A 25793-nucleotide genomic window follows, 5' to 3' on the forward strand; every position below is an offset into this window, starting at 1 on the left:
ATACTTGTATGATGAAGCACTTAATGGCCTTATCTTGTCGTCACTTATCGTGTCACTTGGTTTGAGGCACTGTGATTTCACACAACTTTATTTAGAAATAAGCACCATGCTGAAACCAAATAAACTAAAGATTTTGACACAGGGTAAAATAAATGAGGTAATAATGCAGGACCAACTTAAGTCGATATTGTATTTAAGTAGTACAAATTTCCAGGTTGTTTTGGAATTACTCAAATTATGTACAACCAATTGAAACAAGTTGAAGCAGGGGTTGTTTGGGTCCCAGAGGCTCTTGGGCCCTGAGGCAGTTGTCTGTTTTGCCCAGCTGGTAGAGCTTCTAAAAATACAGGAGAGTAGTTTAGTGGGGGCTAGAGAATGATGACACACCACTGAGGAGGGAGCATTTGTGCTAGAATTGATTGCTTCAGGAAGTGAATGTGAGAAGTAATCAGTGAGTTACAACAACCCTCACAGAAACAGATACAGGATTTTTATTTGAATGTGAACTTGTGCAGCTGACAAAAGTAACTCTTAATTCGCTCATTCAACAACATGTAAACCCAACTGGCTGCTGACGAATAACTCCCACTAAATGTCATGTCATGCCAACATAGTCCATGCTAAGCATGAGGTACCAGACTCTCTGTCACAAAGGCTTGATGAAAATGACTCTTTCTTTCCCTTTCACTCCAATGTCACCTTGGCTGTCACGCCAACTTGAATTAGTTTTTGAGCTGGAGTGAATTTTCGGGAGTGACAGTGGAGATTGCTAATCCGTGAGAATGATTTGGTGACAGGCGAAAGTGCTAATCCTCCCATGTCATTCAGTGCCAGTGAGGACTGCCTAATCCCTCGCTGAGGGTCTGATGTAAAAAGAGATGACGAAACGACTCTCTAGGAAGATGACAAGAGGAACTGGGAGAAAAGCGCACGTTTCCACTACACTCATATTAGCACAGCCAATATTTACTGCTGCTCTATGTGCTTTGTTGTAAATATCTTTTGATGCAAAGCCAAAAACTTCGTGTGATGACTGACAGCAGAGAGAAAATAATTTGTTCCTCAGGTAAATAGGAATCATGACTGTGGAGAAAACATTGGCTTATGTGGGATCTAAAAACCTTTCGGATAAGTGTCTTAAAGGAGACATATTATGCTAATTCTCAGGTTCAAAATTTTATTTTGGTTCATTTGTTGCGTTAAAGGTGCAATAGGTAAAAAATTGGTCACCTTGAATTCATACTCCCAACAAATAGGGGCAGCATATCCTCAACTGCTAATTGCAGCTAACCCTATTTGTTTTATACATCCATGACTGCAGCTACTGTTAGCTTGTTAGCTCAGTAAGCCATGCAGGTAGCCAGACTACCAGGGGAGTGTTGGTGTTTACACCACTAGCACTAGAGATCTGGACCACAGGGAGAAAGAGCTTTTCAGGTGAGATATAACCATATTTCAGTTATATATCTTCATCACAAAAGATCTTTGACATAGTGTCAAAACTTTTATTTCTTAACATTCTATTGAAAATATTTTTGAACTAAAATTCTCGTTGCATCATGTATGTATTGCACCTTTAATGCTCACAAAACATGAGTTCTCTCATACGGTCCAGTGCAACTGCATTCTATTCCACCTCTGTCTAAAATCCTCTCTTTAAGGCCCCCCTTGTGAATACTCAGTCTGCTCTGACTGGTCAGCTCACACACGTCTGAGCCAACACCACTAACAATAACAGAGCAGCTGCGCTAAATCAATTCTTATGAGCAAAACTACCCATTAGTCATTAATTATGCAAATGTATGACATGGTGACGTGTTTAGGAGTAGTGCAGAAAGGAGTTTCTTCTGGTTAAAATGCACAGGAACCTGAAAGGAATTAAAAGAAAAATTTTAGGGTTAAATTTGTATTTTTTCAGCGGAGAAACTGATTAAATTTTCAAATATGATTTCAACCCTGAATAAACATAACTTGAAAATGTCACTCATATGTGATTAACTAAATTTTGATTAAAAGCTAAACTCAACTGGATTTGTCTAAATAGATTTTTCTCTCACAAAATGTTTACTTGGTTTACATTTCAAAATAAAGTTACTAAAATGGCAGTGAAGCTGCTGCAGCTCGTTTCTCTCACTCCCCGTCTAAATACAATCTGATCTGAAGCCAGTGTGAACATGTTGCTGCTTTGGCATAGGAGTTAAAACATCTGTCTGGGAAGCTGGGAAGCTAGCTGCTCTACTGATCCACCTAGCATTCGAGCTCTCATCAGATTCTTGCTATTAATAATTGCTAACAGGCAAAATTACTTCTAGAAATGTGGAGCCGGACACAGTGAAAATATCAGGTCCCATGCTGACATAGTTCGTAAGTGGAGGGGACTTTCCAGGGATTGAGAGGAGATTAGGTTCTCAGAGAGAGAAATTGGGTATGAGAGCATATTATAATTACGAAAGCTTTGACAGCTAATAGAAAATGACTCACCTAATGTAGCTAGATCTAATGTTTACAATCAGGTGAAAATCCACTAGAATCCACCTACCTTCACCTCCAAAGCTCAATAATTAACACATTATATCTTGTTGGTTTGATTCATACAAAAACTGAAGTGTAAAAACAACTATTGATTCTGTACGGGACCATTTTTTGGCTGAAAGCAGTGACTTACTTGTGTCCCTCAAGTATGACTGCCACAGGAACCAATTGCTGACACCAAGACTTCAGGAATCACCAACAGAAATAGTTTGGCACATAACCTCCCATGATTAATGTAAACGAACAAGATAAATGGTGTTAATTGGTGAACACTTAGAGGAGCTGTTACGCTATTTAGTTTTTAAACTATAGACAGATCAAAGCTAGCTGTTCTGCTCTCATTCCTCATGCTAAGCTAAGTAGCTTTTTTAACGTCTCCTGGCTCCTGGATAGATAAGTGGCATCACTCGTCTCATCTAACTCTCAGTAACAAAGTGATATAGTGTTTTTAGCCAAATGTTCTACCAGTCCTTTAATTAATGTGAAAATTAATGACTGTTTGGCAGTTAACATTTCTGCAAACCGTATATAAATCATAAATACGTTCACATTTGTACATGACGTAGGCCTACGTACCGAATACGTACATAATGACATTTCTACAATACGTGTCACATGTTAATGACCTGACATTCATATCTGGAGGTGGAGGGGATGGTGGTGGAGTTTAAGGCGAGAAGGCTGCCAAGCCAGTGACTGCACTTCAAGACTGTGTTTCAAAATTTGTAAGTAGGAAACCACCTGATATTTTTGACAAGGGACCACAGCATTTCAACATTTGTAAAACTGACACCAGTGGATCTTTTTAAGGAGACCTTGGGACATTTTTTGTGGCGACAAAAACTGGATATTTTTAGTTGGAACTTGGGACATCTCCAGCCATGTTTGAGGCGACCAAAACCAGGAAGCCAGAATATGATCTTTTCTTAAACTGAGTTTGTCACATGATAAAACTGAAATGTTAACCTAAAGAAATGTAAAGTTGCAACAGAAAAAAGTTTCAACATATCTGTGGTTTGCAGAAACAAACATTACTTCTGGCAATTGGGTTGTGGCAATACATATTGGCTTGAATCAAGTTTTAGTGCTATGATGGATTACAATTTGATTCCTTTCAATATACTATGTGGATGATAAATGTGAATTTAAAAAACGCTATAATATTATTCTCATTCCTCATTTTTCTCAATAATTTAATCCAGTCGCACTGACTCTTATGAAAGCTTCCATTCTTACGAACACAACACAGACACAAGATTTGGTGAGTCATTTACCTTCCACTTACTAAAGTAAGTAAAATTGCCTTATTTATGAGGTTACTTGCTGTTTTCAAATGAAAGTACTGTCCATTGTTCTCATTTCCTCTTAAATCCAGAGAAGCATCTGTTGAATCTTAAAATCAAGGACAGACTTTAATCAATACATGGGATCGATGCAGGCACCATATAATTGCAACAGGCCCCTACTAGGACAGTACAAATGCCTCCCCTGAGTTCTGTGGCATACATAAAAATGTTGACAACAAGAGACTGTCTTACACCAGGGCTCCTTTTACCTCTTTATTTGTAGAGCTAAGGAATATATATAAGTTACACGTGACCTTTTAAAGTGGCGATGCCACTCTAACATTGTGGTTTGGTTTGGTTTAAATTAAAAGAGAAAGTTTCGAAGGCAGCCACTGGAGTTCTCTCACCTATTCAGAGAGAAAATTGTGTGTTACATTGTGTGCAGTTTAATTCCAGCTAAGTAACACCTTGTATGTGGGCTAACCCCTATCCCAGCTGCAGTAAGCCTCCTCGATGGCACACACTAAAAACTGCTGCAACTTGAAACTGAACAATAATGCAGTTTGAAAAACCCATTATATCGAACTTGTTTGCAAGAGATAACATTATTAGAATGGGTGCAGGAAAAACTGGTGTAATATGCTATAACAAATCTCATTTTGGTGAATGGGGAAAGGGCCTGTGAGTCGGTGGTATGCATATACCATGAAAAATGGATGAGCTCTACCTCCGGAGACTAAAATTAGACAGGAACCTAATATGGAGAGTGTCCTTCAAGTAACACACTGATTTATAAGGAACAACAAGAGACAGCAGCTGAGAAAAATCTGCTATTCTATGAAACACTTGCCAAGATAGGTAGGGAAATGAAATGCCAGTCGACACACCGTGGAGAATCTGATTATTCCTTTTGCGGGAAACCTAAGCAGCCATTGAAATGAAGCAATGGTGTCTTTTCAGGCAATCATTTCACACAATATGATTACTGTGATTACAATGAATATTGATACACAATTTGTCAGAGCCATGAGCTACAGATTTGAGTAAGTGCATGGTAGTGTTTATGGGGAGCTTTAATTTACTTTGTTGGTCCTTTAGCACCAGGAGGAATGCTGCAGAACATCTGTAGCAAAAAACTGTTTTTAAAAGTGCAGGTTCAATGGCTTATCAATTAGTGAGAATGCTCATTCACCATTCTCACGATTGTTCTTATGGGTTTTAATTGAAGCTATTTTGTTCATACTGTAAATTTGTAACTCAAAAACTAGCCTTAACCTTTCTCTGAAGTTTTTGTTGTTGTCAAAAGCAGGAACTAAAGGCTTTTTGTCATCGAGAAATAGGTGTCACTTCCAGAAATGTTTGATCGTTAAAGAAAAAGCCACAGTGCTTGTGCGCTATTTGGTGCTTGATGCATGTTTTCTGCTCTCTCAAAGGCTGCATTGCAGTTGGATCTCAACACATTCCGCTGTTAAAATGATAAACCTGCTTTTTCTTTTCCTTCGGCCACCTGTGTCCTGATCAACAAGCTCTAAACCCAACATCAGCACATTATCACCTCATAGTTAGGGGGTCATTTACACATATAGCAGAACAACATTGGCATTCATTTGGAGTTGTGATTGAATCAACTGATGTTGACTCTCATTTTAGCTCTGTTTCTGTCTCTCCTTACTCTTAAGGGAGATAGCTTTAGCTGTAAAATATTACACTTTGTTCAGATTTTGTTCTCGGCAGGTAGTGCACTGTGGGTTTTTAGATTTGTTTCGATGAAAACTGCTGCCTACTGCACAATGGACAAACTTAAACTAACATGCTCATTCTTTTTGGCGAAACATTTTTACACGTTAAAATACTGAGTACATTTAAAAGCTGTGAAATCTTTCAAATATGCTTGAATGGATCAACATCAGTAAAAAATAAATAAAAAATAGTACCATGGCATATTTAAAATTGAGTAGATAAAATTAAAATCCCAACTAAAGTCAATTCAACAGAAACCTTGAGCCAAAACCACCAAAAAATTAAGTAGATTTTGTTGTTACAATTACTTAAGTAAGATACGTAAGGTGTCCCTCTGCTGTCATTATTTTAGCTAACTTCCTGTCCTTTTTGCAGTGAGCAATCCCCTCCCTCCTCACTATGTCACCACATTACCGCAGAGCACTCTGTGCGTTGCTTAGGCATTCAGGATCACCTTTTATTGAGTTCTCTGTCCTGATTTGATAAAATGGGCAGGGATACCAAAAAACGTCTTTTCTCTTGTACTGCAAAAACGGGGGAGAGACATGGGTTACTGGACAAACATTCTATAACAGTGATTACTGTTGGACTACAGAGCTATTTAAAACTAATTTTAATGAGAAAATATCACTTAATCACGTTTAATATCACGTTTAATAACAAAAAAAATTAATCACCTTTAATTTGCTACTGCTAGCATTTGCTAATGCTCTTTTTAATGTACTGTGTGTGCATGTGGTTGGAAAGTAGATGGAAATCTGATTATTATTGTTATTTTACATTTGTTTGTTTGTTTTACAGTGATCCTAACAAGGCAAATACGATATGGATTCATTTCTCTCTGTCCATTTTTAACCTTAACTGTAATGCTGCATGGTTAATCTGACAGCATTTACCCAGACTTGTGCTGTGTTAAAAGTGATGCAGAAATGTTAGCAGGTCCGATCTATAAAGATTGATTATCTTTAAGTTGAAGCGACCAGAGTGCTTATTCAGACATTAGACCAATATGTTACCATCATATCTAGGTAACAAGGAGCATATCTGAAAGGAGCGTAACATTCACATTATATATATCCACAGCATGGACTCTTCTGTTACACAGTGTTTGTGCGCTTTGTTTCAGCTCAGGGGGCTGTAGTTTAGAGGTACTAGGCCGTCCCTCTCTCTGTTTTTTTATTTTTTATTCATTTTTGTTTATTTTATTTAAAAAAGGGACAATGCACATTAATTAACATGAACACCAAAGTCCATCATGTAAATGTGCCAGATTTAGCCATACAGGTTAATTTTCAACTGCAGTCGTCTATCAGTATGAGCAAACAGTGACTAAGTATTAACTGGACTTTACTAAAACCAGAGACTGAAGGGTAAAGCAACATTATTCGTGAGCCTACAGCACAGCAGACATACAACAAGCCACATGGTGGATGGCAGGATACGCTGTTGATGGCTCAACAAGGCACCGCTTCAGAGGAAACATGGCCAGTGGTGCAGAAAGGAGCTGTTTAATTAGTAGAGTTTGAATGCACAAGCACTAATTAGCCAAGAAGAACATGGTTCGACTTCCGAATCCCAACTGCATCCTGAAAACTCTGCTGAGATTTTGCACTCTGCAGGGTGGTCAGTGGGTGTGCAGAGTGCCACACTTCCCAGAATAGAAAGTGCATTTGGCTTGTTTGTATTTGTGATGAATGCACAGTGAATTACTGTATCATCAAGCTGAGCTGGGACTGCACTGACAGTACAAAGTATTAGGGTGCTATGTGGCTTTTACACAAGCCACATCTAAATTGTCTCAAAGTCCTGCAGCTCCACTGCTTCTCTTCCTCTACATCCTCTGGATTTTTTGCTTGTTTGTTTTATCAGACAGCTTGACGATTACAAGATGCGTCCCTCATGTTTTGTTAATTCACCGCATCACAACAAGTTCCTTCATATAATCAGCATACGACTCCGTGTAAAACACTGCCAGCGTGTCGTAAAAAACATGATTTGCACGCACGTTTGTTATTGCATCAACATGATGTCACAAAAAGGCCGATGGGTTTAATGGCGTGTCCTTTCAGGTCAATTATCATGCAGGGTGTGTCATGTTATGTGCTCACAGCGCGGCAGTAATCGCCTACATGTGAACTCTCTCATGTGAAATAATTCCATTATTCATGCGACTATTATATCTGGAAACGAGCATGGAAGGAACAGTCAGGCGAATGTTTAATATTTCATGGGAAAACAATAGGAAGAGTGATTACCAGAAAGTTTTGTGACTGGTAATCCAAAGTGACAGTTGAAACATTTTAAGAAATACATGTTTCTTTAAAATGAGAAAACTGGGGTAAAATGTCCGTTAAAGTTCTTTGCAGAGGTTGTCTAGGGAGTAAACCGAATTAGATTTACGTTGAGGGGAAGTAATAATGGCTTCTTTCCACATAATTGCAGCCGTGTAAAAGAATTCAAAGCCTCATGTTTGCAAGGCTGTGAGCAAAAGAGAAAGGATTTAAAGACAAGATTATTACATACAGCAACCATAAACGACCCATACCTTTAATGTAATACCCCTTTAAACACACATATTGAGATAACTGTGCTAATAACTTTAGCTGAAACGGACACTATGTAGTTTTGGAGAAGAAATTCAAATCCAGAATTTTTATATTTACAATATTAATGATGTAATAATACAAATTTAGAAATATGAAAGATCTAATGTGTTGTTGTTTAAGGCCAGTTTGATTATTCAGTTTATTCAGTCATGAAAACGAAGAGAGTTTGTTTAATTAGTTTGTTACCGCATAAAAATCGTTCAATGAAGATCTATTCCAATTAAAATTTCCTACCCAAAACTACATTACACAGTATAATGGATTGTACCTCTCAAAAAGATGCATCACAATGCATTGATCTAATGGACACCTAAAGGCAAAAAGAAAAGTGTCTGGCACACATTCCATCAATAACACACATTGTGAACTCATAAATAATTTTGTGTCAATCAATACTGTAATTCAGAGTAGTTTAAATATTCATCGGTACAGTCCAATTAAGTCCTTCACAGTCTAAAACATGTTTGCCCTGATCCAAATAACACATATTTCGGAAGTTGTGTGATAATGAACAGGGATTTAATGGTGCTCGTCTTGACAGATCAGCCCACAGATTAAAATCAACATGTGCGACGAGCATTGCTTGAGCATAACGGAGATCTCCTGGAAGAGCTGTAATCAGTTTCTCGAGCTTTACTAGGTTAGAATCACATTAGAAATCACAGTTAATTCAAGCAAACAAGGTTTTTTATCTAATCTCATAAGCAAGGCATTCCTCATTTCTTCTTGTTTTACTGCTTTATCTTATCCTCTGCTCTCTCTTTATTTTTCCCTCTTCTCTCTTTCGCTCTCATCCTCACAGTGACTCATGCATCACCCTACAGCTCCTTTTCGGCTGTCAGATTTTCTACAGTTTCACTGACTCTAATCTAATTCAGAACCAAATCCCAAAACGTTCAACCCTGTAGGCTGCCCTTCGCAATGACCCCCCTCACCATTAACATTTACCCAGAATTCTTAGGGATCTTGTATGTTTTCAATTCTGCCAGTGACACAGTTGAGCCCAAGAGTTTCTATAAATATGACTGGGCTCTAAGGGAGTCAAGTAATGGCCACTAGAGTACTGAATGTTTGCCACCTCGGTCAGCCTGGGTCAGGCTATCAAGAGATATAGATGTACATAAGGAGGCCACAGGGGGTATTGACTCATATGCCAGTGATGTGCCATATAAACCTTCAACTCTTTATCTGAATTTGCATTAATCTTTTTACATAATATATACAGAAATTATATGATAACCTTGTAAAGTCAATATGCGAACATTAGCATTTATTTGGAGTTGTGTTTCCATATAACTGGCAATAAAAAAGTACAATAATTACTCTTCCCCTATCTCTGTTTTGGTCTCCACCACCTCAAGATGGAAATATCTGGCGCTTTAGTGGCTTGCTTTTTGGTGCCGGGCAGGTAGTTTATAGTGGGTTCATCAGAAATTGTTCACTAAAACAGCTGCCTGCTGTGAATGGAAACAACATCCTGGTCTCAATAATCAGCATACAAATAACATTGCACATAACACTTTCAAATTGGGTGACGTGCATACACCAAAGTCCAATTTTGCTTGCCGTTGATACGCAAAGCCTTCCTTTTAAATACATGGGAGTTGGTGTCTTCTTTATCAAACAACCACCAAATCTATCTACGTAACTCAGGCAGAAATATTCATGGGCGAGGAAAGCTTTTTAAGTTTTAAGCCAAGTGCCAAGTGACAGGCAACCAAATGTAATGTTACCTCAAGTAAATTTGTGAATTTCTCTGGGTTTCAACAATTTTTGAAACATTAAGGATAATGTACATACACAGCTCAACAAAAATATTTTAGACATTTTAATGCAGAGGCTTTACATACTATATCTTTAACCTCTGTAGGAAGCAGAACCATAATCATTCAAATGCTATCAAAAATAAACATGCAAAGGTAGGGGTTTGGTTATGTTTAGGAAAAGATTATGTTACATGTATAACATAAGTTAAATGTCTTAATGATGCAAGTTAAAACAAGTCATGCTGACTTGTGACTCCTGGGTGAAAGTTTTCTGTTTGTTTGACCAATCCATCAACCCTAGCCACCGCTCTGCTTGAACTGTCTTGCTCTTTATCTTCTATGCCTCCTGACATTTGTTATGCATGGTATTTGGAAGAATCCATTTTCCACAGAACTTAATGGGAAGGATGGGCTTATCACCTGCATGCAAAATTGGACTTTGGCGTATGCACTGCATGCCGTTTGAAAGTCTACAGTCATGTTATTTGTATGCGGATTGAAGCGACTGGGCAGGGAAAAAATGTTAATGAACTATGAGGGGAACCAAAGAGGAGTGTCAGAGTAACTTGCTATTTTCAGTGTGTTGGTTGTTAGTTTGGGGGTTGTTGTTTGCTGTAGAGATGTGAACTTAAAAAATAACACACAAATAACAGATGGAAGGAAAATGCCTCCTGAAATAGGCATCCATTGGCAGGCTTATACCTACAGTCTACATCTGATGAGTCAGAGAAGGTGACAGCTATCTGTAGGTTAACACTATGAGCAACACTTTTCACATTACACTCATGTTCTTCCTTATTAATATTAAAATACTGGTGCAGCTGGAAAAGTTCATATATGTTCAATTTAGATGTGACAGTATAGTTTAATGAGCCCACATCAATGAAATTACTGATCACAATTTAACTATAATTTAAATGTTTCTTGTTACTTGTACATTTCTTAAATTTGGGACCACATTTCCCATGAAGCCAGAAGCCTCCAGTTTTTCCTCCTTAACATGTTGGAAGTGATTCTTTACCCCATCTGCCTTTCACTCCCTCCACCATCTGCCATTGCCAGAAAATCTGAAAAGCTTGAGCTTTATTTTGCTGGAAAAGCTGTGTCCTCATCCAAACAAGCTACTAAACTAGTTTATAAGCTCCAGCTAATTCTGAACAGGTGCCATGCAGTAGAAAAGAAAATCTGACCTGCAGAAGCCACGATTTCAGTAATGACCTCGCTTATTTCTTTGAATCCTGCCACTGTTTGAAAAAGTGATTTGGTGATTCTAATTAATACAAAAAAAGACTCAGTGTAGGGATTTTCTGCCATTGTAGAGCTGCTTTTTCTTGGATATTTGTTTCTCCATAATTTTATATTCTTAGAAACCACATTCTGCCATATAAACAAATATCTGAACTATCTATTCAGTCACTCTGTGGTGGAAGAAACACGTCTGAAAGGCAATAAAAAGCAGTTACAGGACAGAGGGCTTAGACATGATTGAGACATCAAACAGACTACGGGTCGTCAGCAGAATCAAAGCTACATCATTTTTCAAGGTTATGCACTCGTACAAGTACTGAATTAGTTTTTAATTCAAGGAAATGATTTACAGTCTTTGAGGAATCACCTTTATTTTGTCAAAGTGTACGGTGAAACCTGGATCTGGACAGATTTTGATTTATGACATTTACTGTAAACGTGGCAGATTTTATAAAAAGATTACAGCTTTAAAATGCAGAGAATTTTCTTTAAAATCCAATATATTCATAGTTGAAAAATCAGCCTTTTATCAGTTCCCTTTCAGAGAAGCTGAATTTGTTTGTTTTTGTCACTCCAGTGGAAGCAAAATCAGGTCTGCATCATCTGATTAGTGCTTAAATATCTTACAAGGCTGCCGTGTTTTTGTGTATGAGCCAACTCTCTGAGCGGCTCCGCAGTGAGACTGCGCGCTGCCTGACACACACCTCTCCAGTAGATCACACCAGACCAGTTCCCCCACTGCAGCAACACACAACTGGACTGTAATTATTAAACAGAGAGACAGCGAGGAAGAGGGGCTGATAGGTAAAGGCAGACTGATAAATACACAAAAACAGAGACAGGCTTGTGGACGGATAATAAGGTAGACAGACAGAGATGGTTACAAGAGCACCAGATGGATGGGCAACAAGACAGGTCGACAAATAGCAAGGCGGCCAGAATGACAGATTGGAAACACCTTAAACTAGGCTCCGCTATACCACTGAAATGGAATTTCCAGCAATGTATTCAATTTGTGTGTTCTCTCAACACGAGGACTAAAGGAATATGAAAAAATGTCAGCCTCCTTATTCTATTTCTTCCTTCTTTCATTAATTTGATGGCAGACCAAACAGAGCGGATGGGAGTAAGGGTTTGTAGTTGCTGTGGCAACAGCCTGCTCTTTGTTAAAGGCTACATTCCTGGCATCTGATGTTTCTGCGCTGCGATCAATAAAAAAGCCAGCCTGCAGGGACTGATGAACGGACCGGGGCTTTTGCCAGGCCAGGCAGGACTGGGGAGAGGGAAGGAGTTAGGTGGAATATGTGTGAACAGGAGGACGGGGAGATAAAACAGTGATAGAAAGAAGAGGGAGAGAGGGAGAGAGGGAGAGATGTGGAGATGTGAGCAGTGCAGCTGCTGAGCCGGGGTGAGTGCTAGAGAAGGAGTGAGTGCATGTGTGTCTGCTCTCCGGCTCCTTCTGCCTCATCTAGGCTATTTTCTGAATGTCACTCACTTCACTATCAAAGTAAGGTACGTTACTGTCTGTGTGCTCATCATCTGCTTACCTTGGCAGGATTTTGCCGTGATTGACAAGAACTCTGCAGGCAGTCAAACGCTTTCTTAAAGGCACCTTTCTTTTTTCTCGCATTATACCTTTATGATAGCGCATTCAAATTTTCACCACTGACATATCATACGTTTGCACACCTAATTTGCAAAGAGAGCCACGGCAGAATGCAGATACTGCTGGTAGTGAGGCAATTATGGTCAGCCTCTCTGTCTACTTAGCCATCCGTCAATTCAACAACCTGTGGCTTCTGGAAGGTGTTTTTCTGTCCTGTGTGCAGAGGCATGGCTCTCAGAGAACACAATGTTTTACAGTTGAACTCTGCATCCTTCCACTCATTACCCTCGTCGTTATCTTCCTTTCCCATAGAACTACCCTTTAGGGCTGGGAACTGGTGCTACTCTTAACTGAGTAAATTAATAAAATGTGAAATAAATACGCAAAAGGAAAACAAAACTCAATCAAGCAAACCTAAAAAAATTTACAGATTAATTTCCTCATGTAAACATATATGTATATAAATATATATATATAAACCTATAAGGATTAATGTCCCTTAGTGTAATTTTCAGTGTTATTCAGTGTTATTGGAAAGTTGCAGTTATCCTGTTACATAACGCAAAAAGTGCCAGCATGGTTTTTATCATCATGAGCTGTAACTGTTTGCCACAGAGACTGCAGTAATGTGCCTTTGCTATACTGTACAGACTGGGATTTAGCGTGCAAACATTAAACACTTAATGGCTTCAACATGAGATAAAAATGTACTCATTGATTTCGAAAAGCCAGGTCATTTCAGGAACAAAAGTAATATAGCAAAATAGAAAATACAATTTGTTATTTGCAGTAACAAGCACAAATGGAGCAATGAAGCAAACATAAACTGCTAATGTTTATAAACTATGCAATAGATGCACCCTCTATATAAAAATGCACAAAGCAGGTTCGTGATAAATATAGAAACACAGTCTATTCAGTCCGAAAGCAAACAATGAGCCAGTGAGATGAGTCACTATGATGATTACTTATTAAGCATTATCAAGTTTACATTCATCCCACTGGGTTTTTGCACCTGGCAAACACGGCTGTAAACTCTGTGGATTCACTTATAGAAGCAAACTCATTTCATATTGAGTTTGTATTTTAATTTTGAACACTTGCCACTTAGTCCATTCAGCACCCCACCCACTCAAACACAGGCACATACACATCATTATCGCTGATGCAAAACACAGAGTTCCACACATGCAGCAACAACAAATCCACATGGGCATTTAGCAACGCTGCACTCTAGCGAGGGTCATTTCTCGCCATTGGACTGAGACATCCTTGTGAAACATCCCCAGTTAGCCTGCAACCTTTTGTGATAACACAGTGATGATGAACGTTCACATTTCTCTGCAGCTGGTATTTCTCTCTCCATGCTGTGAGTTTAATTCTCATCTCTGCCAGGAAAAGGGACAGTTCATTAAGGGAGAAAAGACCTGGCAGTTTAAGGAGACATAAAGTGTAAAAGGTTGAAAAATGTAAGGCGGGGGTCAGAGAGGTGCAAATTGAGCTGAGTGGAGTGCGGATTGTTCTAACCTTTCTTGTCCATGTATTGTGTCTTGCAGGGCTTGTTCGTGATGGTGCTCTGTATGGAAAAGAAGCTATGCCATGATAGAGGGCAACGTGGGTAAAAGAGACATGCGACACCCAGCCCTGCACCACTGCCACTTCTTCATGGGCGGGGCCTTGCTGCTTCTCCTGGTCAGCCCGGCTCTGGGCTGCCCCGCCCGATGTGAGTGCTCTGCCCAAAGCAAGTCAGTCAGTTGCCACCGCAAGCGCCTGCCCACCATCCCTGAAGGCATCCCCATTGAGACGCGCGTCCTGGACCTCAGCAAGAACAAGCTACGTATCATCACACCAGACAACTTCTCCTCATTCCTGCAGCTGGAGGACCTGGACCTTAGCGACAACCTCATCAGTGTGGTTGAGCCAGGCTCATTTCGTTCTCAGCTTGCTCTCCGCTCCCTCAACTTTCGCAGTAACTTGCTTCAGCTGGTTCCTGCTGGCGTGCTGTCAGGCCTGTCCAATCTCACCCGCCTTGACCTCAGCCACAACCGACTGGTGGTTCTCCTGGATCATGCCTTTCAAGATCTGCGCAAATTGTCATCCCTAGAGGTGGGTGATAATGAGCTGGTTTTCATCTCACAGCGGGCCTTTACAGGATTACTTGGACTCCAAAGTCTAACCCTGGAATGTTCCAATCTGACTGTGGTCCCAACTGATGCTCTAGGACATCTGCACAGCCTGGTTGAACTGCACATGCGCTACTTGAGCATTGGTTTCTTAAAGCCATTCTCCTTTAAGAGGTTATCACGTCTTTGCCGACTAGACATTGATTACTGGCCCTGGCTGGACACACTGCCTCCCCACTCATTGCACGGCCTCAACCTCACAACGTTGTTCATAACCAACACTAACCTGTCTGTGTTCCCAGGTGCAGCACTGCGCAACCTGCTCTACCTCACACATCTCAACTTGTCCTACTGCCGCATCCAGCACATCCATCAGGGAGAGCTGGGTCAACTCCCACACCTGGTGGAGCTCCGCCTCCAAGGGGCTCATCTGGTTTCTATTGAGCCCTTTGCATTTCTAGGCCTCAAATCCTTGCAACTCCTGGATGTGTCACACAATCGTCTGGAATCTCTGGAGAGGGGAGTGTTTGCCTCACCAGACAGCCTCCAAAGGCTCTGTCTGGGTGCAAACCCATTAGTGTGCGACTGCAGATTGCTTTGGCTGCTCAATAGCCACAAGCCGCCTTCTTTGCAGGTTGTGGATGACCAGCCAGAGTGCAGCGCCCCTGAACACCTCTTGGGGAAAACTCTCCGTGACCTCAAGGAACCACTGGTCTCAAGGTACATGACCTGCACCAAACCAAGGATTGGACCCAACACTACCCAGCTGCTGATGGCTGATGAGGGTCAGCCCGCCCACCTGAGCTGCATGGCAGAGGGAGCTCCTCGGCCCTCAGTGGTCTGGATTACACCCCACAGACGCTACATCACAGCCAAGAGCAGTGGTAGGGTTGAAGTCCAACCAGATGGTACCCTGGAGATCAAGGCAGCAGAGTTACATGACAGTGGGGTTTACTTGTGTATTGCCAGTAACCCTGCTGGCAACGCAAGTCTATCAGCCTCTTTAGCTGTAAAGAGCCTGGGCATTGGGGACAGATCACACTATATCAACAGGAGCACAAACTATCTGACAGACTCTAACAGCACATGGGGGAATGGGACAGTACTGTACAACATGACAGTCCCTATAGACATTAAGACTATCATTATATCTACAGCCATGGGCTGCCTGTCCTTCTTGGGCGTGGTCATCTTCTGCTTCCTGCTTCTGTTTGCCTGGAGCAGAGGGAAAGGACGCCATAAGAGCAACTTTGATATTGAGTATGTCCCTCGCAAATCCAACGGGGCATCAGCAGAGGCAACAGAAAGCAGTGGCCCACGACGGGTCAACATGAAAATGATTTGAAAATAATGCAGACTAATGCATACGATAGCAAAGTAAAAACAACAAAATGCCCACATATCAGCTGAATTTTTTTTTTTCTATGACACAGTGGATTTGTGACAAATGAAAGTGATGTACTAATATAGTGGGTGTCAATATGACAGTGATCTAGTGAAAAAGTGGGCATGTGAATATAAAAGTGAAACCGTGGACGTGTTCATATGAAATAATGTTCTCATATAGTACATAGAGTATAATACTATAACCAACATATCAATATGGGAGTGATGTAGTGCTGCACTAGGCATGTGTTTCAATGGTGATGTGATGAGTAATGATGTTGTCGGCTCACCGTGACAACAAGGTGACGGAGGGAGCCACCGGGAGTGACAGGGGACATCTTCGCATGGCAGTAGAGGCATCATCACTGCAACATGTCGGGACTAAATTGTCTAATACCCATATTAGCTGCAGTGCGAAAGGTGTGTTCATGTGTGCGCGCGTGCGTGTATGTGTGAGTGCATGTTGCATTCGTGCATTTCTTTGTGCATGTGCACGCATTGCCTTTCTTGTTGGATGGAACAATTAAAATGAATGATAGGGTCCAAAGCATTTTTCCAGGCCTTTGTTCTTGTTTGGTCATTGTAATGACAGTATTGTCACTGTTGAGTAAAACAGAGAATTATCTATGTTTGTATGCAAAATCACAATTATTATATTCAAGAGAAATGCTGCATACATTTTGAAGTGGATCCTCCTTGGAATGACTCCAACATTCAATGAGGATTTTTCTAAACTCAAGGATATGTTAAACACACACAGTAGTTACAATGTGAAGTCTGAGCTTTGTCTTAGAGTTCACTTTCTAGCAACACTTCTCCTGAGAAATAGCAGTGGTCAGTATTGTTATTACTCTGGAAAAGCTTTTAGCTATAGAAATGGCATTGTAAACCTATTTTATAACATCATAAATCATGGGCAGATTTTCCTGCCAGACAAATCCCTTGAAATAAAAGAGTTGGTGGCCAGACACAATGACAAAGATTTAATGGCCAATGCCCTCTTTGGGCAGACAAAGTTGAGCTTAACAGTTTTTTGGGTTGAATTTCCCCCCTCTCTCATTTTTCTTTGATCGCACCAATTCAAGCTAGCGTGTCCGGATTCCTCCCTGGGGCACTGGGTATTTATTAGATGGCAATTTGAAAGTTGTAGTGGAATCTTGTATTGTTTCGTTATTTTTTTTGTTTGTTTGTTTGTTTGTTTTGTTTGTTTTTTTGCTGCAAATGTTTTAAATGTTTAGAAAAAAACAGTAAACAATTAAGGGCAATTCTTTGTAATGCAGGGACGTGGGTGTTAACTTGTGTGATCCTGTTGTGATAAAATGTTCAAGGTTGTAAAATTGTTTTCATATGGCAAATTTATGGGTATATTTTCAAAAGGAAATAAATCTTAATCATACAACATCATAAAATTGGAGTTACATCGGTTAAAAAGTGTATTTACTGCCTTTACAGATGTTAACATTTCTTTTGAAATCTTTTCCTATGAATTATTTTGTCTAAATTATAATATGTTATAATTATAAAAATCTAACCCTAAGATGTTCCTGTAACTCATATTTTTCTGTCACTCAATACTGTATTACAGTCCTGACTTTATCCAACTTTTTTTTACTATTTATAATTTATATAGTAAACATTGTGTTGTAACTCATAGCTGATAGTTTATCAATCATTATTTATCAATGATAATACAATAAACTTTAATTGATTTTAATTTTATTAATGACATATTGTTAAAGAAAATAATAGAGACCTGGGGTCTGTGTTAATACAGAAGCTAATGGGGATCTTAATAAACAAACAAACAATACCCAGAAGATAAGTTGGACTTGGGTAAATAATATCCCCCTCACATTGAATGTAAACAACATAAACATAGCACAAAAGTAAGGAAATTTGTGTTTGGTAGATTATTTCTTTGTTGTAACAATGCTTCTTGGCAATAAATCTTATACCGTTGGAAAGCCTGTTTAGTTCCCTTGTAAATGGTGCCACGTTTGTAATGCATTTGTGGGATGAGCAGCAGAGCTGAGTATGTTGGTTGCGCCCATGAAAAATCTGCCAAACAGCTTATTCTGCTATTGACTCTTGTTTGGTGGATTGGATGATTGAAGTCTGAAGAAACAAGACATATTGGCAATTTAACAATTTATTAATTTAACAAACAGGAGCCTCAGTGGCATGTGGAAGAACCATGCACCAGCCTGGTCACACACTGCTGTAGGATGGCATCCCATTCTTCAACCAGCACTTGTCGCAAGTCAGCCAACGTGGTTGTGTTGGTCACTCTGGCACAAACAGCATGCCTAAGTGTTCAATAGGGTCAAGGTCAGGACTGCTGGCAGGCCATTCCATCCTCTCCACTCCCAAATTCTGTAGGTAGTCTCTGAGAAACCCTGCTCTGTGTGTGACCAGGCTGATGACCAGCATGAGGAGGTTCCAGGCTGTTGTGGCTTTGTATGGTTCTTCCACATGCTACTGAGGCTCCTGTTTGTTAAATTAATAAATTGTTAAATTGCCAATATGTCAATCATCCAATCCACCAAACAACACCAAACAAGAGCCAATAGCAGAATTAGCTGTTTGGCAGGGAAGATTTGGCAAATTTTTCATGGGCGAATCCCACATACTCAGCTCTGCTGCTCATCCCACAAATGCATGTTCCTTACAAACGTGGCACTATTTAAAAGGGAACTAAACAGGCTTTCCAACGATATAAGATTTATTGCCAAGAAGCATTGTTACAACAAAGAAATAATCTACCAAACACAAATTTCCTTACTTTGTGTGCTATGTTTAGTTGGTTGCTTAACAGTTTAAAATTTGAATTTGTCAAAAATGACCACGTCTGTGAAAATAATATGACATTCTAATCAGCCTCACCTGTACTTTGTGTGTAGTGCTATTAAGCAAACATTAGCATGTTAACACACTGAACTAAGATGGTGGACATGGTAAATTACACCTACTAACCATCAGCATGCTAACATTATCTGTTGTAATTAGCCATCTTGGACAATTGGTACGGCAACACCTCGGACAAACCACACATAGAAATGCAGTAAAACAATAACATTTGTTAAGTTAATTTATGATTATGATTATATTTGCTTAAGAGGATGGTGCATAGCATAGCTCTTTTTTTTATTCATGGAAATCATTAACATTTAGTCGAAAGCCAAAGCATAAAAGTACAATTTCTCTAAAATTTCCCAAATTCCCTGAACCACAAAACGAGAAACAAGTGGTGTGCGCTTGCCTTAGAGTAAAAAAAATACAAATAACAGCAATATGAACATCGAAAAATATGCCATGCTATGAAAATAATCATTAGCAGATTTAGGAACTTGACAAATTTGGGGTATTAATGAAGTTCAGCATGTGGTTTGTCCAAGTGGTCTTGTTGAAGCTAGCTATTCAAGATGGCGTACATGCTTGCGCATGCATCACTCAGACCGGGCAGCTACTCACATCAGGTAACGATAAGCTGCTAGTGTGTTAGACTCTAGCCACAAAAAGACCTCCTTTCTTTAACCCAAGTCTCTCCTGCTTGTTTTTCACACAATTCACATAGTGTACATCCTCTAGTTTGGACATTGCACATCTTCTCACACGGTTACAAAGACATAGCAGTGCTGACAAATTCTGTATTGCATAATATTCATGCTGCTAGAGATGACACACCCTGGCTGTGATTGTGCACCACAAATCCATGTTGTCCAGATGGGAATTGGAAAACTGCGTCTCCATGCAGCTTTTTGCTATTCATCAAAACATCATAACTGGGACACATGAAGGAAAAACATCAGAATTAGGACACTTTGAGCTGCAGTAAGTATGTAGCCTAAATAGCCTGCATAAGCAAGTGAAACATACAACATCACATCACCTGACTCCTAGTCAAGGAGAAAACCTGTGTGGCCTTTGCTGCCTAACCTGAAAATCAGATAAAAGGAAATGCTAATTTGCCATCCTGCTGGAACGTAAAGTGTCTTTTTTAGACAGTGCTTGATGCTATCATGCTAATGGTAATAAGACTCTCTGTCTTTTGTGTGTGAAAGCTCACTGGGAATATTCAGGGTGCTGCTGTGGCGCTGTGAAGACAAGATCAAAGTCCCTCCAATAGGCTTTTATTATTTTTGATACGGCTTCCCTTTTACTGAGAGAGTGCTGTAAACAATGGAGAAGTAATGTCATGAATCAGTTACTGTCTAGTAGGTGGATGATTTCAAAATCGGTTCTTTAACGATTCTAGCTCACACAAGCAGTTGACAGTGTGTAATTTAGATTTAAATTTAAAAGATCACCCTGCTGAGTAAAAACATGACATTATTATCTTTGTTTTATGCCTGTGATCATAACCCGAAACATCTATTATACCATCATCTAAATATACGATGCCAGCACTAAGGGAGTGTTTGGTTGTGCTCAAGTAGAGGTGTTCATGCTCATGGCCATGCACCTCTAAATGAATAATTTCACACATCATAAAGGATCTTCATAAAGAATCTGTCACAACCTAGTAACCGCATCAAAGAGCATGAATCAAAGTGGACCAGACTTTGCGAGCCTGGGTGCTGCATCAGTGGGAGTTTAGCTTGGTTGTTTAAGAGAAGCTTCATCACACCAGAAATCCAGGTTTCCAGAGATGGACAAGCCTTTCTTAATGCGGGATCTTTGACCTGTCTGCCAGTGATTGGAATGAAAAAAATTTCTCATTCATAAGCTCATTTTTTCTCATGAGATCATTTCTTCAACAGCCAACTTGACTTTAGTACTTTTAACTTACCAAAGAAAGACAAGCTTAATTGCCTCATTAAGTCATCGTAAAACACACTTGACATAAACAAAATAAAACTCACCAAAATAGTTAAAGTTCATCTTTTAACAATATCCTCTGGTTTGGTAGGACAAAATCCTCAATTTACCATGTAAAATGTAAAGATATTCCGGATCTACATACCATTTTCATCCAGTGCTGATACCCGACTCTCTCTCAGTCTTCTGGCCCTTCATGCCTCTCCTGTCCCCGCCTGCTGTGTCTTCTCGTCACCCCAGTCATCCTCCTGGTCAGAGCTGCTGTAAATCAACTTTGTATCCCCTGTCTTCATACTGGCATCTGTCGGTCTCGGAGGCTGTTTCACTCCTTGTCTGCTGTCCAGTTGTGTTCACTGAGAAGCCGATTGACTGAGGCCCGTTGACTGCGGTGGCGTCATCTGAGTTTGCGGTGCGGGCAGACTCCTGTCAGCTTAAAGGGCCACTTAGCTCCTTGGCTAACTGAGTTACTTGCTAAAAGCAACAAGCATGGCAGCTATAGCTACAGCCAAAGATAGCTACGCAAAGAAGTCCATTACAATGAGCAGCAAATAGTGTTTATCCCCCTATGCTGCCCACTTTAGTTTTGGAGCTACCATCGAATTCTGGCCATTTCTTACAAATTACACCTTTAAAAGGTCCTGAGAACTTTTTTGTTCAATCCACTTTTTGGATCCTAGAAGAGCGCAACATTTTATGGCGAAGTTAGAGCAGTATTGGCTAATATACATGAGAGATTTCTATTTTTACGTTTTTTTCTGTGCTCTTCTGAAAAGTTATAAGTAGGCAGGGCACAACTGGAAAAAGGTGATGTGCATTTTGGTGTACCCCCAGGATTCACTTTATGAAATCCTATCACAAACCGTGATGGAGATACTGTGATTAATGATTAACTTAAATTTGACTGTTTTCTATTCTGACTCACCCAAGAGTGATGGTATAAGCCTCTCGTTGGCCGTCTATTTTGGGCGGCATTCTCCTCCCTTCTGCTATCTATTTGTTTTTTCAAAACTCCTATTTCTATACGAAAGAACAAGAAGAACCTCCAAGTTAGAAACCCAAACGCTGAAAATTGCAAGTTATCCTAAACCTAACCTGGTCGCTAAGGTTACATCGAAGCTAGCAGCGTTTTCTTTTGGTTGGACATGTTTTGCCTATCGACATGCAAAACAAGTTCCCCCCCAAAACCAATTTGCTGGGGCACTGTCACTGACAACTGACAATGTGTATCTGCAGTTATAAAACCTAATATTTTAGACTTAGTTCATTTACCACCAGGCCTTGTAATTTATCAATAATTACACTGTCCTGTAACCAAATTTAAAATAAATACAAATCTTTTTCGAATATTCCACCATCTCACTTGTGTCACCAATCATTATCATTGCTACATTTCACTGTCTGGATGCTCCAGACATCTGTACTGTTTTGAGGCATGCTTCAAAGTGACCTGAACCGATAAAAAATATTGTAGTTTGCCATATTGGCCCTTCCCAACACCCTGGGTCTCGCTGATAATGTACAGACAATAATGAAAAGTCAGTTGCTAATCGAGCAGACCCGCAGAGACGGCAGGTTCATGCCATACAGGACCCCATGGGCCCTCGGTAAGTAGCTGTAATGTCGTAATGTTACAGCCTGTTGGTTATGACGGGGCTGGTGTTGTAACGTTGTAATAGAGGCTGCCGCACTGTAGCCACTCTGTTGAATTAATTTCCTCAACCATTCATCAATGAAGAAGAGCAGTCTTTTTACAGTACATCATGTATAGTACATTACTGCAAATGCATCCAGTACTTTAATTATTCTTCTCATCAAAAACTAAGAGATTAAATACTCAGGTTACTGGCCACCTGATTCACAACCTAGAAATAAGGAGGAGAAGCATTTAGAAAGTAACATCACTGATAGTTTTCACTGCCATATTTTAAAAAATAGAAGGCCCATATTCAGCCCAGAAGTAAGCATACACTTAATGGTGTAAAAACTTAGACAAGTAAAACAGATGGAGCCCCAGATTTATAATTGTGTTTACAGCTCCTAAAGTTGCAGCTTGGCATCTTTCACAGTGCTGGGAATGTTTTCATCTGAAGCAACCACAGATATTTCTCTGTAGCATATAAAAAAGACACCAGACGGGAAGCGAGTATCTGATTTAATGAAGAAGATTAAAAGCATTCAGGAGGCTTTTATGATAGTTTTGAAAGACTAAGAAATAACACATTCCTCTTTTAAATCTAATTTTAAATTAATGAGCAATACAACACACACTGGCTCAATACACTTGAGGACTTTGCTACTACAACTAGCCTACTTGGTATGACCAGTAACTCAGTAGCTAATTTTAACTAACTTTAAGTAGACCTAGATATTGCTGTGTAACTGACATTACTTACTGCAGTCGGCCAACTTTTTGACTTTCCCTACTTGTGTAAGTGTTCACATTTATTCAAACCAAACACAAAGCGAGTTTTGCCATGTTGTTCTCAAAACTGACTGACTTTAGTCCATGTTTATTTGCCCCAACCCAAAGGCTATGTACCGACTGTACAGACGTTAGCTGTAAGATAGCTAACAATGTATGCATGAATTGTGTTTGTGTGGTGTGTGTCTTTGTGTTTTTAGTCCTATTTACTCAAGTCACTCTATGATTATGAAGAATCATCTGTGCATTAGTGCACACTTTTATTAAATGGGCTCAGTGTAACAATTTGTAGTAATCTACGTGATCACGATCACTTTTTTTATTGGCTATATGTGAGCGGATTGTAATGTGACATGAAAAATTAGGCCTTCCCCGTCTCTCTCAGTACAAGGCTAGTATACAGGTACAAGCCAGTCAGTAGTTAGCTGTTCCTCTGCCCCCTGAGTCCAACAGGTAAGCAATCCTTACATGTTGTACCTTAAATGCTGCTGGACTGTGGATTTATTTGGGAAGGATTTGGGTTGGATTCTCCACTACAGTCCAAAGGATGTGACTTCTCGAGTGCCTCATCTCAGTTCCACTCGCCGCTTCGCTAACAGATAGCAACAGTTGCTTAACAGTTGTTAGTGTAGAAATGGAGTCCGCTAACATAAACGACATAAAGTTCCACAGGGCTCCTTTTAAAATGAGACACTTTCATATTGCGTTGTTTAGGATGAAATTGCCTCCACTCGCATCCATCTATTTACTTGCATACTTGCATATGTAAAAGCACAACCTAACATTTGGTTTTTGCTCTATACATTTAAGCATGTACTATTATTCTACAATAGTTTTGTGTAGCCACATTTAATGCTGTTCATCCACATCTCATTTCATCATCTAATTTAAAATGTATATAAAAACAGTTGGATTGAAACACAGTGACATTAGTGCAGCAATTTCCTTTTCTGTGCAGATGTAATAATGCCTCAAGCTAGAGCGCACTGAATTCAAATCTCATTTGTCAGTGAAGGTGAAACCACACCGTCAGCTTACCATTTATCCCTGTTCTCATCACAGTTGAGCACCACTCATATCTGTGGAACTGCCCCTTTAAAACAGTGCTTGTGGCAAATGTGTCAGTGCATGAAAGATGAGAGCAATAACAGAAGAAACGTATCCCACCTATTACTAACAAACATAAATCCTTAATTTCTGCATCTACCCCATCTTCTTATCCACTTTCACCTCTCATAATTTTATTTTTATCCATTTATTCTGTTTTTGTTTTTGGTTTTTTTTCTCAGAAACACACACACCTGTGTTATAGTTATTATTATATTTATTTATTTTTGTATATATATTTTAAATTATAATTATTATTTTTTCTTTCTCCTCTGCCTTTTTTTCTTCAGTATTATCATTATTATTGGTGTTGTGATATTTTTGTTATTATTATTATTATTATTATTATTATTATTATTATTATCATTGTTATATTCTCACTTAAGTTTTTAGTATATCATAATATTGTAGTTAATTTTACATATGGCATAATACAATTGAAATGTTGACGGTGTTGGAAATGGTGATGTAATGATAACGATAATATTATTGCAGATACTGGTATAGTTATATATATATATATATATATATATATATATATAACCGTAATCTACTTATTATTGTTACACCTTTCCTTTCAGTCGTCCCTATTACTTCCAATCCCTACTCCCCTTTTCTACATACACATGCACACACAAACTGCTTTTCAACACCCTCAACATACGATGCAATTCACCAACTTATTTATTTTTTTGTCTAGTCCAGTTTTGTCTTGCTATTCCCATTGTTTACACTGTCTCTTGTATTTTAGCTTGTTGTTCCTGTCATGCGCCTTACTTGTCTTATGTTGCATTACCTAATAAATTTTCTTTTTTGTTTATTTAAAAAAAATTAAGACACTCCCCCCCCTTCACTTCCAACAAGTGGAAGTGAAGCCCACACACAAGTGTTGGAACTGACTTCTACTCTGCTGAACTGCAGTGTTGCTCTGTTATGAAGGATAAGGGATGGAGAGAAACATGTCATTTACATATCGGTGCATCTTATCGTCTTGTTCTTTACAGTTGGCTAGCCAGCGCGATGAGTGATTTTAAATGATTAATTTGTGAGTTATGACTCCCTGCCCCGTTTGCTCCCGCAGATACTAAATCACAGAGGGAGAAAAGCAAAGCTAGGTGCTGATTAATTCAAACATTAATTCTCCGTACAACAA

General features: G+C 39.4%; 1 protein-coding gene across 1 annotated transcript in view; it reads left to right on the plus strand.

Moving 5' to 3' along the window:
- Positions 1–17896, plus strand: part of lingo2b (leucine rich repeat and Ig domain containing 2b) — a 43296-nt gene extending 25400 nt beyond the window's left edge. Inside the window, exon 2 of the mRNA XM_084381583.1 lies at positions 14341–17896. Coding sequence (XP_084237709.1) covers positions 14384–16252 — 1869 coding nt within the window. The 5' untranslated portion in view covers positions 14341–14383 and the 3' untranslated portion in view covers positions 16253–17896. The remainder of the gene's footprint in view (positions 1–14340) is intronic.
- The last annotated feature ends 7897 nt before the right edge of the window (positions 17897–25793 follow it).

Source organism: Pagrus pagrus (genome assembly GCF_965226575.1).
Source record: "Pagrus pagrus genome assembly, chromosome: 18".
In the NCBI taxonomy this organism is placed as follows: domain Eukaryota; kingdom Metazoa; phylum Chordata; class Actinopteri; order Spariformes; family Sparidae; genus Pagrus; species Pagrus pagrus.